This window comes from Ursus americanus, chromosome 1, assembly GCF_024610735.1.
Source record: "Ursus americanus isolate L20-20 chromosome 1, mUrsAme1.1.p, whole genome shotgun sequence".
In the NCBI taxonomy this organism is placed as follows: Eukaryota; Metazoa; Chordata; class Mammalia; order Carnivora; family Ursidae; genus Ursus; species Ursus americanus.
Genome location: NC_142127.1, coordinates 37832454 through 37851258, shown reverse-complemented (window position 1 = coordinate 37851258; position 18805 = coordinate 37832454). Strand labels below are relative to the sequence as shown.

General features: G+C 41.3%; 2 protein-coding genes across 3 annotated transcripts in view; one reads left to right on the top strand and one right to left on the bottom strand.

Annotated features, from left to right (window-relative positions):
• CCDC148 (coiled-coil domain containing 148) overlaps nucleotides 1-8745 on the top strand; it is a 242728-nt gene extending 233983 nt beyond the window's left edge. For both annotated transcript variants that reach the window (XR_015723919.1, XM_087860951.1), the window contains exon 15: nucleotides 2939-8745. Coding sequence is in view for 1 of the 2 variants with exons in the window: in XM_087860951.1 (XP_087717077.1) it covers nucleotides 2939-2965 (27 nt within the window). In the remaining variant the exon portion in view is untranslated. The remainder of the gene's footprint in view (nucleotides 1-2938) is intronic.
• Nucleotides 8746-9519: 774 nt separating this feature from the next.
• The window catches only part of UPP2 (uridine phosphorylase 2), a 38980-nt gene continuing 29694 nt past the window's right edge, over nucleotides 9520-18805 (bottom strand). Inside the window, 1 exon segment of the mRNA XM_087861161.1 lies at nucleotides 9520-9877. Within this exon segment, the coding sequence (XP_087717287.1) occupies nucleotides 9744-9877 (134 nt within the window). The 3' untranslated portion in view covers nucleotides 9520-9743.

The following is an 18805-nucleotide window of genomic DNA, read 5'->3' as shown; positions in this document are numbered from 1 at the left end:
CTGTACTATTATCAGCAGCAGCATCAACATTATTCAAAGTGGCTTTGTCTTTTTGCATTTCTCATTCCCGTGTTTTAATTACTTCTGTTATAGCTTTAATAATTTTAAAGATCTTTTCTTTGGTAGTCACTTTCTAAGTTCCGTTCTAGTAACTCACATTACTGGGTCTAATCTTCCTGTATCTTGTGTCCACTGCCTGTGCCTCACACAAAAATCGTTACTTGCTTATTCTGTGACTTTTTATCATGGGCTCATCTTCAGTGAGACTTGTCATTTTGTGAGAATCCCTGGCCACATAAGTGTGTCTATGTTCCCCAGCACCATTTTGCATTTACTTACGCCAGGGGCATCTCTGCTTCCTCACCAAATTTTCTGTTTATATTTTAAATGAGGTTTCATGGAATATAACATAAATTTAAACTCCTAGTCTGAATAAGGATCAAGCATGGAGTTTGGATTTCTGGGAAATACATGGTTTTTGGATCTGAGGATCTTAGGGTTTTGGGGTCTTAGTTCCAACACCTTGCCGCACCCAAAATAAGGCCTCATGTCTACATGAGTTTTAAACCCAAGCCTCTGGGTTATCAGGTATCCATTCAGGTCACCACTCTGGCTTTAAATTTTCTTTTTTAAAGCATATTTTAATTCTCTTCCAAAACTATTTCATACAGCTTTTGTAGATGTTTCCAGTGCTTTGGGGATATGTTAGCTCTCCATCTTGCAGAACCCCTGTAGACTTCTTCCTTCACATAACATGATTTCACAACTGCCTTCCTTCCTTGCTAGTCTTCCTGCCCTCTCAATATTTCCTTTCATTTTTTTCTTATCAGTTTCTTCCACTTCGCATCAGTTTCTTTCCTTCTTTGGTAGCTGATTTCAATCCTACAGAGTCCTGTATGTGCTATGTCACCCTGCAAAGATAAATAGCCTTATTAATTGGTCTTCTACTGTCATTGAGACACCAAAGCATTTATACTGAGAGCAATGCATATTGGGTTGATGCAGGAAAATTTCACTTTAAAATCAGATTTTGATCCTGTAGAAATATTCCTGGGTGTCACTCTTCTTCTCTTCTCTCTAGTGAGTATTTTAGATTTAATCATTCTTTCTGGTAGCTATTGATGTGTTCATCATATTTTCTCACTGGATTCGTGACTATGATGAACTGTGCTTTGAAAAATAACCTTGGTTGTCTACACTATCTTGAGGAAGAGTACCCAGGTGGGCTAATGCAAAGATTCAGACCCCTCTGGTGGACATATTCCTACCCTGAAGACAAGAACATTAGGCCAAACAATCTCTCTACTGGTAACCATTACCATACCCAACTCCTTTGCTCTGATTCCTAACTTCCCATGTAACCTTCTTAGAGACCATGACTCCTCCTGTAGAACAGAGGCCCGTGTAGAAAGGCCAGCTTTCAGGGATGATCCTATCAGTTCACATAGTATGAACTTTCTCTCTAAAAATTAGTAAATTTGAATTTGACATCATAAAAACCACAATACAGACCTCACTGAGACTTCACTTTTAAAAAATTGTAGTAAAATATGCATACCAAACATTTACCATTGTAACCTTTCTTGAGTAGCCAATTCAGTGGCATTTTGTACATTCATATTACTGTGCAACCGTCATTACCATCCAACTCCGGAACTTTATCATCATCCCAAACTGAAACTCTACCCATTAAACAATAACTCTCCTGTTTTCTTTCCCTCAGCCCCTGGTAACCACTCTTCTACTTTCTTTCTCTATAAATATGACTACTCTATGTACCTCGGATAAGAAGAATCATGTGATATTTGTCTTTTTGTGTCTGGCTTCTTCCACTTAGCATAGTATTTTCAAGGTTTATCCATGTTGTACTATGTGTCAGAATTCCATTGAGCCTTTTTTCACATATTGAATTTTGTACATTTTTCCTTCCAGGGAAAGCTAATTTTTATTAGTCACAAAGCCAGAAAGTGTTATCTCACAGATACTGAGACCATGGCCGACATTTCTCCCTCATCTGCCCTTTTGATCTGCCATTCGCTTCCATAGCTGCCGCTCGGGCTCTGTCATGCTTGAACTTTCCTTGACCTCTTAGCAAAAGAAAGACTTTGGAAACACGTCATCTTCTCACACAAAGGGAACTTTTATTCTGAAATATGTAAGCTGCTTAACTTATTAGGTGAAAATGTGAAGGCGCTGACCTTCATGAGTAGAGGAGCTGACTAGTCTAACAAGAACATGGTGTCTTTGGCGGCCTCAGCTTGTCTTTAATCCATCTCTGCCCTCCCTGCAACCTTGGGATATTGTGGAAGGTAGTGGCCAAGTCTTGGTCATCCACACCCAGATGCAGTGTCTTGTTACTGGTATTTGTCTCTACCTTACTCCCCCTCCTCCCACTACGTCCAACAGACTCCTCATTGGTTCTGCTTTATGCCTCTTGGCTGAGGCAACTTCCTTTTGCTTAGGCTCAAGGCCCATCTCCTTAACCTGCTTTGTAGGGTCCCACATAATAGAACCCCAAGTTACCTTTCCGGATCCAACCAAACGGGACATGACTAGATTAGTAATGTCCTATTATTTTCCTTCTTTGTCTTATTTCATGCTTTTATTTTCAATGAAAACGCCCTCTCCAATCTCTTTCAAAATTATGGCCCTTAAATAAAGCTTGTCTCAAATCCACCTTGTCTAAAAAACCCTTTCAAATCCTAGCTCCATATGATATTCTCTCTGTTGACTCCCCACTTTTATTTCTACCTCTCTTTTGGAGTCTATCAGATTATCCTTTGAATTATAACACATTTGTCTTAGTGCCTCAAACTTAGGCTATACATTGCTTAAGGAAGTTACTGTGTCTTGCTCTCCCACAACATCTTTCACTATGACTTGCATGAAGTAGATTCTTTATAAATACATTTCTTCTATTATTTGCTTGTTGATTTAGAGCAGATCCGTGGTATTGCAACCTTAAATCAATCATGGAACCAGCTCTATAACAGGAGACTTCTCTGGAGTCCCAGTGGAAGAAAGAGAAAGGAAGGACAATGAAGAGTAGGTAATATATCTGAGTAGTGGACTGGTTTCCACTGCTAATTATTTACCCACAGTAAGTAGAACGTTGTGTTTGCCTCTTAATTAGTTTTTGTTGGTTGCAATGTTGGGAAGACATGAAAATGCAAAGGACCTTAAACTCAGATGAAAAAAAAGTGATATAAAAATGAAAAGTAGAACCTAAATCTTAAATAATTCATTCTTCTTATTCTAATAGGATATGGGGCAAAATCACATTACTCAGATGATTTATCTGGAATGTCCACAGTGTTTTGTGATGGTAATGATTAAACTACTGTAGAGACTAACAGCTTTTCTAAGAAATTTTAGAACTTAAAAAAAATAGACACAATCCTGAATTACTGCCTTTTGTAGCTAATTCTTGATTAATCCTCTACAAAATCTATAATACTGGTTTCTAGGTTCTTTGCTTGATGATTTTAAAATTATTTTATACTTATAAAAATAATATTTAAATCAAGTTTAAGGTTTCAGGGAGAAGAGTGTTTTTTTGTTCTCTAGTGAAAACTGTCATGCTCAGTGTTTAGAAAAACAAATTCTAAATCAATTCTGGATTGAGTGATACCTATTTGGGGGGAGTAAAAAAGCAAATCAGAAATGGGGAAAACAGTTGAGGAGTTAATACTGAAGCAGGTTGAAATTATAAGTATTTCGGTTATTCATCTTAGGAGCACTGGATGGCAGAGCCACTGGCTCTTATTTTAGGTTTCTTTGAAGATAGAAAAAGTCCCGAGAGACTGAGGAAAGAGATATTTATATAGTTCATTTATTTTTTAAAAGGGACAAAGAGAAACCCTGATACCTAAATATTAATTTATTTAGCTCTAATTCTGAAATGAAGATTGTAGATCAGTTCGTCAAAAAACCTACTTATGGTCTTGACCTCTCCAGGAGCACAGGATCCCGTAGACAGTGTGGCTTTATGAAACTCAGTATGTGTCAGACAATTTTAATTTCCTTCCATGACAGGATGACGGGACATGTAGCTTGGAGGCAAGCAACAGAGGCCATTTATCTGTCTTTTACCCAAGCTTTCAATTCTTTCATACACGTGATGCCCAGCAGCCAGCTAGGAAAATAAGTCAAGCGCCATGTTTCTCAAGCTTCAAGCCTTGGAGAATTCCATGAGAATTCTTACATGTACGAATAAACATTCTTGTATCGAAGATTATCTTTTTAAAAGTATTCTACCAGTTAAAAAGAAAAATACTAACTTCTGTTTTGCAGTAAAAAAAATTGTAATCGAAAGATCTTCACATGGAATGGAGTTTCTTATGTCAGTGTTTTTCAAAACAGTTTTCGGTCCCCAGATGTATTTTGGAGGCTGTATTACCGGGTCGCAGCAGGAATCAGATGGCACAATTAAACCGAGGTACTGAGAAAATTATTGAAAGGACTATTTACAAAGGGGAGGGGGTCAAGATGTAGGAAACGACAAAGGATGGTGCAGCTGGGAACAGTTGTTACCAGCCCTGATCTGAGGGGGTAGGAAGAAGCAATTACCAGAACCTGGAGAGGACAGCAGTATGGCAAGGGCCACCAACAGGGGGTCTGGACACTGGTAGGGGACACAAGTTATCCTGCCATGAACAGCCTGAGGTAGGTGTCTGGACCCATGAAGTTTTATGCAAATTGGGGAGTATATGTATGAATATGCCTCCTCCTGCAGAGTGGGCCCATAGATATTATCAACAGTCTCCAAAATGAGTCCCAACTGTTAAGAGCTATATTTTTAAGTGCTGGAAATAAAATTCAAACTGACTTTGTTATATTCCTGAGCTTGATGGTTTATAGCCCTTGTTAGGGATCTACAGGGTACAAAACACTAAATAACATTCTATAACTAGATACAAATAAGCCAGGAGAAGTTATTTAGTGTATTTTGGACCAAAGATTCAGTCTTACTAAGCCATTGTTAAGTGTGTCAGTTATATGGTTTGCTGGTGCTTAGAAGTGAAACGTGGAACTGAATAGCTGGTTGTGGTGGTTAATGAGTTCACATAGCAAATTACATGGAGTAATATACACATATTACTCTGAAAGTTTGGTTAAGAATAACATTTGAGCAAAATTAAGTTGACAGGCAGTTAGCTATATATTTGCTTTTATCTATCTAATCATCTATCCATCTATTGTGGATTTGTTTGTTGGTTTTTGTTTATTTTTGTACCTATATCATTATATACCACACACACACTTGCACTGTGCATGGTACATTGTTAGAGTTATACACGTAAATTCATTACATATATACACACATATATAATTCATATATATATATATATATAATTACATACACATAAAACATAGATCTTAATCAGCTCAATCTGACAAAATAGCAGGTGGCTTAAGCAACAAATTTATTTTCTCACAATTCGGGAGGCTAGAAGTCCCAGGTCAAGATTCCAGCCTATTCCATATCTGGTGAGCAGATGGCCACCTTCTCACTATATCCTCACATGGCCCTTCCCTGGTAAGCGGGTACATAGAGAGAAAGAGAGTGAGCTCTCTGGTGTCCCTTCTTAAAAGTACGGTAATCCTATCCAGTCAGGGCCCTGCCCTATGATCTCCTTCACCTTAATAATTTCTTACGGGCCGCATCTCCAAATACAGCCACACTGGGATCAGAAATTCAGCATATACATTTTGGAGGGGATACAAAAATTCCTTTTTAAAAAAATTTATTCTGTGGTGAGGACACTTGAAATTTACTGTAAGAGTAAACCTTAAGTATACGATATAGCATTATTGAATATAATCACCATGCTGTGATCCCTAGGATGTATTCATCTTGTACCTGAAAGTTTGTATCCTTTAACCAGTTTAACCAGCATCTCCCCATTTTCCTCACCCCCAGCTCCTGGTAATCGCCGTGCTATTCCGTGTCTAGGAGTTTGACTTCTTTTTGTTTAACTATTCCACATATAAGTATTACTATGCAGCATTTGTCTTTCTTTGTCTGGTTTATTTTACTTAGCATAATGCCCTTCAGTTTCATCCCTGTTGTCACAAATGGCAGGATTTCCTCCTTTTTATGACTGAATAATTGTCTATTATGTGCATATGCCACATTCTCTTTATTCATTCGTTGATCAACACTTAGTGTTTTTTCCATATCTTGTCTATTGTAAAAAAAAATAACTGTGAAGTAGTGGATGGTGTCAATTCGCTTGATTGTGGTAGTCATTTCACAATGTGTATGTGTATCAAATTAGCACATTGTACACTTTAAATATAGACAATTTTATTTGTCAATTATATCTCAATTAAATGTATATGTGTGTGTATATACACACATTGAGGAATAGAGTCAAGTGAAAGAGCTTGATCTTTATATAACTATTCCGGGGGAGACACCATCTAAAGACTTGTAGAAGTTCACCTAGAGGAATGCCCTGCCATATTCACAGACTACCCATTCTTCTAAATCATTGGCTCTTGACCCTGGCAGCAAATCACCAGGGGAGATTTTTTAAATAGGGCTTCCCAGGCTCACTCCCAGAGATTCCTATTTAGTTGGCCTAGGAAGGACTCCAAATGTTGTTTTTTGAAGTCTTACCTGGTGATCAGAATGTGTACCTGTGTTGAGAAACACCTGGAGTGGATGCGTTGACCACTGCCCACCCCACCTCCCACACCCAGGCCATCTGCTTCAGGGCCCACGCTCCTCACTACACTACAGTGTGACCTCTTAGAATCAGGACTAGTTGCTCTTCTCCTAATTATTAGTTCACATTTTATCTTAGAGGCATTGTAAAATTTTCTCTTTATGAAGTGACACTAGCCAGCCCAAAGCCAATTTAGGGCCTGCCATCTGCCAATGAATAGACTGTATGGAATGCACCTATGCTTGGTATCAGCTCCAGGCTCTGTGCCAGTGATGCCCCTTCCCTTCGTGTTTCCCTTCCTTCCCCATTTATTCTAATTTATACTATTTTGATGTGCTTTTATTATCCTTGTAAACTGTTCGTAATTATTTTAGGAAAGAAGGAGGGATATGTATTTATAATGAATGAATGAACAAAGGAACAAACATATCAAAAATGCACACAAACACCCATACACAGCAATAACCAGAAGCGAGTTTTTGCAAGCCTGTCTGTTTTTGAAGAGTGTACGAGGAGGCCAAGATGAAATGAGTGCAGAAGATGGAATTGGAAGTGAAGGGAAAAGTCAGTGTCCAGACATAGGGCAGGCACAGGTGAGCAGTCCAAGAATACCTAGAGAGGACTACTCCATGGCAGTCTAAGGGTGGAAGGGAGACATGGGCCATTCAAATGAGGACAAACTGGGCCGTTATAAGCCAAATTCATGAAAAAGGATGAATGTTCTCAACACAATATAGGAATGAGAGCAAATTGATATCTTCCCAGTGTAACCCTAGTTTGAAGGGAACAAGAAGGGAAGTTATGACGGGCTGAGGGGGAATTAAGCTCGAAGACCTTCCTGAAGGTGGTCAATCTGGGTTTGGCTGTGACAGCAGGGAAAGCCATATGCTATAGGAGAAAACAAGAGGTTCTGGACATCGCCACAACTCTACACTGATGGTACAGAGGCTTTTCCTCCCCCAAAAGTGAGATGGGAGGGACAGTCAGGAAGCCATGCTGACAAGGGACTGACTAAGGGAAGGATGAGTCTTGCAAAGATTAGGGGCATTTTGTGAGAGTTTATAAGGGAAATGCTTTCAAGAGGATTCAGTCTTCATTTAAAGAATATTTATTGAGCACCTAGTATGTGACAGACACTGTTGTGGGTTCTTGGGATACATCAGCGATTAACACAGGTACAGACTTTGCCCTCGTGAACCTTACAGTCTAGGTAGTAGACATCAATTAAATAATGACCCAAATCACATCATAGTTGCAAGCTGTGGTGAGTACTTTGAGGAGGCCGGAGAGGGCGCTGTGGGGAGCTGTGGGTGAGGCTGGCTGGGAGGACAGTGGTTTGAGGACCAGGAAGGTGGTGGACACATTGGAGAAACATTTAGGAGAATCAATTAATAGGATTTGGCGATTGACTGGAAGGAGACAGAATCATCAAAGAGGTTTCCCAGGTTCCTGGCTTGCTCAGCTGATACCATTTTCTGAGATGGGAAATAACTAGTGGGGAAAACACACATACACAAACTTATGTAGGCGGACACACACACACACACACACACACACGCACATACACACTCCTAGTCAGGAGCTGAGAGGATGATGAACTGTAATTCTTCTTCTCGCTCTCTCTCTTTCATAACCTCCTCTTCTCCCAATAGAAAGGAAAATAAAGGAGATTTTCCAGGACCTGCAGGTAAAAGTTCAACCTGAAGGCTTATGGAGAGCACTATGATGTATTCCACGTGGTCTAAAACGATATGAAACAAAGTGAAAACCTCACTAGTGGCTGCTGTGTTAGTCTACATTACTTTTACCTCTGATCTTTGTATTTGATGTCAGTTATTAGGCACCTTAAAAATTGCACTCGAAGCATATCTATTGCCAAAAGATGTCCTCCTACATTTGCACCTCTCGGGGGGTTGGTTATTGTCACTGATTAAAAGAGAAAATCCCTTTCTGAGTGGAGCCGTCCCCCTCAGGCCCCACCAGCCTAGACCGTGTTGACTACCAACAGGGAACCCCACCCTGGGCCTCCGCTCTGTCACTCATGTGGCAATGGTTTCAGGATGCAAATAATCTTTATTAGGGTTGGAAGTCAACTTTATTTGAGCCACAACCATATAAATATCTGTACACAACATTACACACTATACAAGCATCAGCCATCCCTCCACCCAGCTTCCCAACTTCTAAGTCTGCAGGCTTTAGAAAGACCCCAGAGGGCAGCAACCACTACACGGCCCAGTCAAACAAAAGTATGACTTTCACATCCTAAACTCAAGTCTAAACTCAGTTGCTATTAATTCCTCAGCCTATTAGGTTAGTATTGAAATGAGATTTAAAAATATAGCCTCCTCAAAGCATTTCCTCAAAAGACAAGAAAAATGCTAGAAGGCAATTTAGTCGTTTGTGAATTCTGCAAAAATCAGGATCATTCTCTGCATTACCCAGGGTTTTCATCTGAACATAAATGTGGGGTCTAGAATTGTTATATTCCATGATAAAATCACCAACGTAGGCAAACATAAGCCTCCCTATTCCATGGCGCACTGAAATCATGCAGGGGGTAGAAAACAAGAATGGTCAGGTTTCCCGAAGGGGGCTTTCTCCTCTAGACCTACATTACACCGACACTTTTCTTCTGTGGATATCCTAAATGTGCTTCATCAAGGCCTGTCACTTGTCCAATACCTAGTAAGTGCCTGACAATGTTCCAACATTTCTGGACTGGTTTCAGAAACAGTGACTGGTAACCGTATCTACAAGTGGCTAATCTATTTTGATGTGAGCTTAATTAATGCTGCATATGAAACTCCAAATGTTACAATCCAGGAGTTTTATATTTTTAATTAAGACTAACTTAGTTATTCTAAGATGAAATTTTAATTTAATTTAATGTTAAGCATTAAATTCCTTTACAATAAATTCATTTTTCAAGAGAAAGGGGTTTTATAAAACCATTCTATTATGATTTTAGTACATGGATAAGAACTACATAAAAACGTCACAAATAATATATGACTTCAGCATTACAATCTGAATTACAAACTTTCAGGGAAGGATTGGGCTGCACAGTTATGACATCTGGTCATGAAATCCAAGCTGCTGTTTGATGAAGTTGGAGATTAGGGGCTGAGGCTGTTGCTCTTCGGGCAAGCTGATCTGGTCCCATTTAAGTCTGTCAAGATGTGTCACATGGACCACAGGAGCTAGAAGAGCAGGTAACATCATTACTGAACAAATGGGCTTGTCTTTTGTGTAGAAACCAGACAAATATCCCAATCGCCCTAGCATAGGTGCTTTGTGTTATTTTCTGTTACATAGATGCAACCTGCTGTACCCTCTAGCCTTCCGTATAATTCATATTTCTAGGGACACCATCAAAAACGCCATCTAAATTAGGTAACTGGGATAATTTTAAGCACTCTCCCTTCTCATTTTTAAGGCTCAGAAATGCTTTGGGTTCAGGACAAGAATAAGGAGAGATCTTGGCCGTCCTAGACACACAAAGCTCTCGGCTTTCTATTTCCTATTGCCAGTTCTTAAAGAAGGATCTTCGCACTTGAGGGTATTTCTGGAGAGCTAGCCATTACTCCTGAGATGGCATTTGACTCTGTGCTGCAGTGTTTGAGTTCGCCTACTTCAGCCCTTGGTGAAGAGTAAAGTAAATGGAGAAGAGCTATGAATGCAGATCTCAGGATATACCAATAAATGTGATCCCTGACCCTTTATGAAATTTGAGAAGGAAAATATGAAATGAAATGCATAAACCTAAAAGCTAGTGCCATGAAGGAGCAAATTTTTTAAAATTTGCATCTACAACATTTTGGATAGTTATACATGCCGGTGTACATGGGCTTAGATGTGCCGACATTAACAAGCTTATAAGTCATGGAGATCAAATTGGGTGTGGACGTAATATTTATTTTTTTGGCCTCCCCAATAATTCAGACTTCTTAATAAGATCTGGATTTAGGAAGGAGAAATGGACTGTAATGATAAGAGATGCTATCTTTTTTGTTTGGTTCAGTTCTTGTTATATGCCGGGTATGTATGATATCATTTAGTCCTTACGGCTGTACCATGAGCTAGCTATTATTTTTATCCCCTTTGACAGATGATGAAATGAGGGCTTAAGAAGGTCAAATAAATGGCCCAGAATGACACAGTTAGTAAATAGCCAGTCAATTCCCAGCCTCCTAAAGTGCTGAGAAGAGTTCTCTGCCTTCCATCCACTGCTCCCCTGAGCAGGCACACGGTGAACCATTACCCAGACCTCCTCTGACCTACTGGTCAAACTGACCCTCCTGTTCAGTGAAGTGAAAAGCAATGAAAATATTCGGCTTGAGCTGAGTCAAATATTTTATCACCTAGGACCCTGTTTATTCAAAACTCACTCGCTTGTAAAGCAACTTGGTTGAACAGGTAAATAAGCAAAGGGAAGGGCTAGAAACTTCCTCAGCTCTTCGAGTTAATGATCAGCAAGTCTGTGAAGCCTGACATGGGCTGGCAGTAGCAGGGAAAAGTTGAAAGTCCTTCTCTAATCTTTCACTTGGCAAAAGGATAAAAGGAAACTCGTGCTCTGTACTTTTCACAGAGCGGGAGCTGACTTTACTAAACGTCTTTTCTGGTGATTTCAAGGGGAATGCCAAAGATGGAAAAGAACAGGTCATAGCAACCCCAGTGGTGTTTTCTTGACCCCGGAGGACCCATGAACAAGCAGCATATAATAATCTTGTCACCTAAAATTACTATTTCCATGAGCAATTAAAAGGGACTAATTACCCAAAACAATTTGTCAAAATGAAGCCTGACAGCTTTGCTACCATAATCCTCAGATTGGGCTGGGAAAGTGGCTCCTACGGAGAGATACTTAGTGACCTGGCTGTCACCAGCGAGGTTGTCGGCTAACTGACCTTAGGCTGCCGTGTGATGGAACACACCAGCATGAACACGGAGCTCAGTGCACCTCAGCAGTGCCAGGAATTCCCTGCGGTTCTGCATTCTTTCGGATTGTTTATGGTCCCTTTGAGCTTCTGATGAAAGTTGTCATCACAGAAATACACATATGCATATACACACAAAATATTCACGTATAATTTCAGGGAGGTAGGGGCCCCTGAAATCCACCATGAATCCTTAGGCATCCACAGACCCCAGTGGACCCCCCACTGCAGCCCTCCCTCTCTGATTCAGAATGGACTTCCAGGAAGGTTTTTGCATAAACTGTAGGCAAAGAGGGCAAGGCAAGGCACAAATTGCCCTGTGCACTGCAGAACCCAAACAGGGCTGGGCCTTGGAAAATGGCAAAGCCGCAAAGGTTAGCTTTGGAGTTTCCAGGCTGGCCCTTATGACTTCCTCTTCCACTTATCCCCAGCCTTTTTCTGGCCCCCTTCCCTCTTCAAGGTCTGAGTTTATTGAGCAGACCCCATCTTTCTTTGGTGTGTGCCTGGAATATGAAGCGTAGGAATCTCAACAACCCAGAGCCTTTGCACATCCTCTGTCTTCCCTGAAACATCAATTTCAGGCTATTGGCTGCTAATCAAAACCAAGTGGAGAAAATTTATATTCAAAGGGGTGGATCAGAGCTAAGGAGCATAGGAATAATCCATTCTTCTAGACTGGTATTTCTTCAGATGTGCCCCCCTGGCCACCTGGATCAGAACCAGAGCTTGTTTCAGTCTGTTTGGGTTTTTTTAGATTTTACTTATTTATTTTAGAGAGAGAATGAGAGAGTGAGTGCAAACAGGAGGAAGGGCAGAGGGAGAGGCTGAGAATCTTAAGCAGACTCCGTGCTGAGTTGTAGAGCTCGAGGTAGGGCTCGGTCTCAAGACCCTGAGAGCATGACCTGAGCCAAAACCAAGAGTCAGAGGCTTAACCGACTGAGCCATGCAGGCGACCCCAGAGCCTGTTAATAATGCAAATTCATAGGCTCTATCCTGAACCTGTGGAATGAGGGATGAGGATGAGGGAGGACCATGAATCTACATTAGAAAAGAAAACCTTACCAATAAATTATTTTCACATTAATATTTGAGAACAATTGCTTTAAAGACTTTAAACTGTATCCTGAATCAAATCAGGTTACAACAACACACCTGAGCCCCAATGCTTTAGGTTCCCAAAGAAATGCTGATTTTAGACAGAACCAAGATTTAGCATGAACTCTATCAAGAATTGCCCCATATCTTTTATAAAAGTATTATTGAAGACACTATCCATTATAATATAGTTGGCAATTTCACTCAAGTTTAACATTTGGATGAAGTTTTTATGATAAACTTCAAATGCTTTCTTTTTTTAGATAATGAGTGCTATGTAATTCAAAGTGTTTCCATTTTCAACTTGGCCTCTAGGAAACTCAGAACTAAATCTAAGTATTTAGCTTTAGTGCTGTACTCCCAGGTGGCCTCTTTCATATTGAGAACTCCCCACCCACTCCCTTAAATATATGCCTCTATTCTCTTTACCTTCACTTAAATTATATTAAACATTCATCCTTTTTTTTTGTTATGTCAGTCACCATACAGTACATCATTAGTTTTTGATGTAGTGTTCCATGATAAACATTCATCCTTTATTGCAAGCTGCTGTTAATGCCTATTCAAAAAAATTGAGAATGCAAGTGATCTGTCAATAGGTAAATATGTTACTCTTTTACACCTTATGGAATAGTAGAGAGAGTGGAGATCAGGAGACAGGAAATCTCAGTTCTCATCTGTCTTTTTCTAACTTGGTTTCCTTAGGCAGGTTGTCTCATTCCAGGGGCAAAGTTGGATCTCAGAGGGCTCTCCCAAGTCCACACCCTCAGCTTATGTGCTTCCCGTCATCTTGTTGGGGTAAGGACCATGCTATCACCTCCAGGAGGTCCAGCTGCAGCCTTCGGTACTTGAGCGTCTGCTGGCTGCTGGACCCTCAACCAGAGATGCGGCAGATGGGCAGAGGATGGGACAGATGTGCTGGGGGTGGGAGACTCCAGGCAAGGCACCCAGGATGCCCCACTGGGGTCACAGCGAGGGCAAAACAGGTCACAAGCAATGTCAGCCAGACAAAGGGTTGAGCCAGTGGCCCTAAATGGTCCTCTAATATGTGAGTGTGTTGGTATCGTGGGAGGGAGGAGTTGGGTAGAGGGGAGGAGAGGAGAACTAGAATACATCAAATAAAACTACAGAGGCTCGCCTTGATTCAAAATATGTAAAAACCAACGAAGAAGAATTTTTTTTAAATCTTGTTTTTGTAAAAGTAATAAATGAATTCCCTACCATTTATGCCTGATTTCCCAAATACACTGACTGATTTTCTTGGCAAAATAATGGCTATGCCTACTACCGTGTAAGTGTCAAATTAGTGCCTTATTTGATTCCAACACTAACCATCTTGGTATATGCTGAGCCCTTAGGCTTTGCTGGCTGAAGTACAACAGCTGGCTGTTCACACTTTTAAAATAGAGAAATCAGCAGTTTTGTTGTCGTGGCTGTTTCGAACAGACTGTGAACCTTGTGTAGCCACAGGGAGTGGCTGGGTGACCTGGCAGAGCGTGGTGCAAAGGGGCCTCAGATCAGAGCTGGTTCCAATCCCAGCTCAGCTGCTTGTTACCTGGGGGTTTTGGGGGGAAGCTATTGAACCTCTGTGAGCCACAGTTCGTCTCTTGGGAGGGTGAAGAGAGCTGCAATTGGTTGCCTCATACCCTTGTGTAATAATATTTCAAAACCCCGATTTTTCTCTATTTTGCAGTTAAGAAATGCTCTAGCTCCCGACCGAATGTAATCGTTAATCCTTGTTGTAATATCTTCTTTATCAGTGATCACCGTGCAGTTCCCAGAGCCCACTATCCTTCATTGCTGGGACCAGCAGAAGAATATAAAAATGAATTAAAATCAAGATTCTGCTCCCTTTCATTGAATTGTAATAAAGTAATATTATAAAGACTGACTATATCCCCAAAGTTACCAGTATCTGTCAAAAGAAATAACACGGATTCTTTTTTTACCCTAAAAAAATAAATAAATAAATAAATAAATAAATACACACACACACACACACACACACACACACACACACACACACACTGAGTGCTGCAAACAGCTAAAGACAAAGAAGAGGATTTAAGCAGAGCTTAATCTTAGATAAATAGTAGGTTTCACATACTGCCATGCAAGCAAGTGTGTGTCAAAAGGCAGCACTGTCTCTTAAAAATGGATACAAATTGAACATACTTATCACAAGTTCACAGAGCAAAAGGATTATCATCTTTAATCAGAGTGTTAGGGGTTTAATTAAAGTAGATTTTGCTTTAAGGGAAGGACAGATGTATGCGTATTACAGAATCATAGATGAATTCATTTATGCAGCTTTGTACAGTGGACTGACATTATTCTGAAGGTTTAGCCTTTCAGTGGAGAATAATTCTGTGAATGCCACTATTTCCCTTCACCCTAATCTTTGTTAAAGCAACATTGGATTTCCACTGTTCTTTTTCAGGATAACAAGATCAGGATAACAACAGTGACTTATGGGTGTCCGTGGCCACCTTCCAAGCTGTTTGTACACCTATCAGACATCGAAGGATCCAGGGCTAGAGATCCAGCAGAGGTAGCGTATGAATCTTACAGCAGAGGAAGGCTTAACTCTAAGGCTTTGCCTCTTCCTATTTGGACTGTTCGGAGATGCTCTAGGGCCCATTAGCAATTCCAAGCCATTAGTGTGGCCAGGGAATGAAGGAACCAGATGAATTTGCATAGCCATTTTTCATGGTAAATAAGAGGTAATGGCCATTCCTTTCATTCATTTGTTCATTCATGTAGCAAATACGTATTGAATGTCCATATGGCAGATATTATTCAAAATGCTGGGGATATAGCAAGAAAACTACAAACAAGGTCCCTGTTCTCATGGTGCTTATATTTCTAATGGAGAGAGATGCTAGATATATACCTTCACTCATTAATATATGTAAAATAATATATAAGTTAATATGTAAAGAAACCAGAAATATAATTTGTAGTGATGAATGTGCTGCAGAGAAATGAACTACAATGGGTGAGTGAGTTGAGCTGAGATCGTCATATAAGGAAGGCTTGCTGATGAAATGAGATTTGTGGTGCGAGCTGATATTAATCATAAAGATAAGAAGTGGTAATCCATGTGGACACGAGACTTCCTTGTCCCAGGGAGATGCAGAAAGATCCGATTTTGCATCAATCCAAGTTCAGCAAGTGACTCCTCTGAGTTAGAACAATGGCTTCTAGAAGACCCTTGTTTAAATACAAAGTTATTTATAAGTTGAAGCCATTAGCCATCATCACCTTTGTATGAAGTCAGAGTGGTTATCTAGTCATCTGGTAATATTAAGAGGACAGAAAAGGCCATTAGAGAAGGTGGTCTGGATGGACAGGGCGACGTTGGCCATTACTAACAGTAGGAACAGAATGGTGGTGGGGGCAGGGGTGGGGGAATAGGCCTGGGAGGCCAGCCACAGCCTGTGGGCCCTGCGCCATTGGTGCCGGGTGAAATATAGTGTCCCGTGGTGCTTACCACTGGTATCTTCTCCCTAACTTCCTCCATGTTAAAGCAGCTGCTTGTGAAGGCTCTGTCAGCCTTCACCAAAGCAAGGTTTCTAGCTCACACGGAGCTTCACTGCTGTGGGGGAAGGATGTTACGAAGTGGTGGTTAAAGATGGGAACATGGTAGCATTGTATGCATGGAGATGTGGTCTGTGTCCTGCTGGTTGATCTTCCAGGAGGCACTGTACCAGGAATTCACCTTGAAAACAGTGGTGTCTGAGGGAGTTAAGAGTCCCCATCACCACAAAGAAATACAGACAGAAATACTCCCGAGAACTACAGGATTAGACTTACAGAGGCACCCTTTAGTGTGAATGTTGGCAATCCAGAAAAGGTCGGCTCAGGGCAAGAGCAGCAGGGGTGGCTCGGAAGCCAGGTGCTGGCAGGCTGGAAACAGCTACCTACGGTCCGGCGGCAGCAGGGAAAGCAAAGCGCTGCAGGGCGCCAGGAGCTACAGCAAGCAAGAGAGGAAGGAGTCCAGGAGGGTGCCGGCAGGGGGTGGAGAGAGCAAGGTCACAAGGAATGGCAGCAAGGACAGAAAGTTCCCTCATATCCCTCATAACAGAATCTTTGCTCTGGGGTTTTGGCAACATCTCTAAGAGAGAAAGATCAGGGTCCAGGGTTCACAAGCCTAGAACTCTTCCTGGTTGCCAATCAATGCCTTTTAGGAAAAAGCTGATGGTCATCACCAGACAAAACCAAGGCAGCACCGTTTGGAAAGAGGCAGTTTTGGGCTAACTAAACGGGTTATCAAATTCTCCATTTGCATATTATTGAGGCCGTGGCTCAAGTGACCACCTGTTGTTTCTATAATGAAGAAATGCAAGGAGGCGTTTCCTGGAGCAGAAATGTCTAAATCCAGGTGTTCCTACAGGCTTGTGCTGATTGGACTGTTGCTCAGGTCCAGGTCAAGACATCACCACCTGCAGCTCTCACTCTCACTAACTTGTGGAGAGAAAAGGGTGTTAATGACGACCTTCTAAAGAGGATGAGGATGCATTTGCGTTCTTCACCTATATATTACAAGGATCTGCATGTATGTGTAATCTGAGAGATGGGAGTAGTTAAGCAGAGTGGTCCTGCAATTAATCTCTTCTTATGAACTGTAACTTCTTTCTACAATATTATTTTTAGAAATGTTACCACATATATTTAGTTCTTAGTTTTATATATTAAAATTGATTGACTATAAGGAGGAATATGGGAACTAAAATTCCACCTGTGATTAAAAGACACATTAACATGTTATAATTCTTCACTTCTTGGGAGGTTTCTTCTCTGGGAGCCGGGACACTAGACTCGCCAGGTGTACCGCCAATTCCACTGGCCACTCCTCCTTGGTCTTCGCTGGATCTCCCTCACCTCCCCTAACTTTTCACATCTAACCGAAGACCTTTTCTCATCTGTTTCTAGATTCATTTGCTTTGTTTTCTCATCCGCTGCATGGTTTTAAATGCCATCTATATGCTGTCAACGTACATTTCCCTTCTCCAGCCCAAACTTCTCATCTAAACTCCAGATTCATAAACCCACCTGCTTACTTAGCCTCCATTTGATGTCTACTGCCTCAAATTTTCTCCATACTATTCTCTTCCTCCTCTCCCTGCCTCTGACTTTGACCCCCCAGCAGGCTCTTCCCAACTCAGCAGCCAGTGTGCTCCAGTTAAAATGCAAGTCAGATCTGGTCACTTCTCTATTCGGAGCCCTCCAATGGCTTCGCATTTCCCTCAGAGTGAAAGTCACAGTTCTCACAGTGACCACACAGTCTGCACCCCTGAACTCCTCCCAGTCTGCACTGCTCTCTCTCTCTCCAGTCACACTGGTCTCCTTGTTCCTACAACATACCTTGCATACTCCTGCCTGGCCAGCCTTTGATGTGCATGTCCCAGGCTCTTCCCCAGATATCCCTGTGCCATTGTCCTAAATAGTACCTTCTCCGTGCACCCTTCCCTGACCATGTGATTTCAAATTGTGGTTTTCCTTCCTACCTTATTTGTCCCTGTTCCCTTTCCCTGACCCATCTTTTGCCATAGCACTCTTCAGCATCTAACATATTACCGTTACTATACGTCACTCTTTGCTGGCGTTTGTCTCTCTCACTAGATGCCACAGGGGCAGAGACTGTCTGTGTTGTCCTCTGCTAAATCCCCAGTGCCTGGGCACTCGGGCCCTAGTTGATGAACATAAGAAAGTCCTTCTTGGGGTGCCTGAGTGGCTCAGTCGGTTGAGTGTCCAACTCTTGACTTTGGCTCAGGTCATGATCTCAGGGTCCTAGGGTTGAGCCCAGTGCTGGGTTCCACGCTCAGCAAGGACTCTGCTTGGGGATTCTGTCTCTCCCTCTCCCTCTGCCCCTCTGCCCTCTCATGGGTGTGCACTCTCCCTCTCTCTCTAAAAGAAAGAAAGAAAGAAAAAGAAAGAAAGAAAGAAAGAAAGAAAGAAAGAAAGAAAGAAAGAAAGACCTTCTTTCTTTAAGAAGATAATAATTGAGATAAATCATACAAACCAAAGATCTGATTTTAAAACCAGGCTTCTTAGTATTGTATCATGTACTCAGTAGACACACTATAAAACACA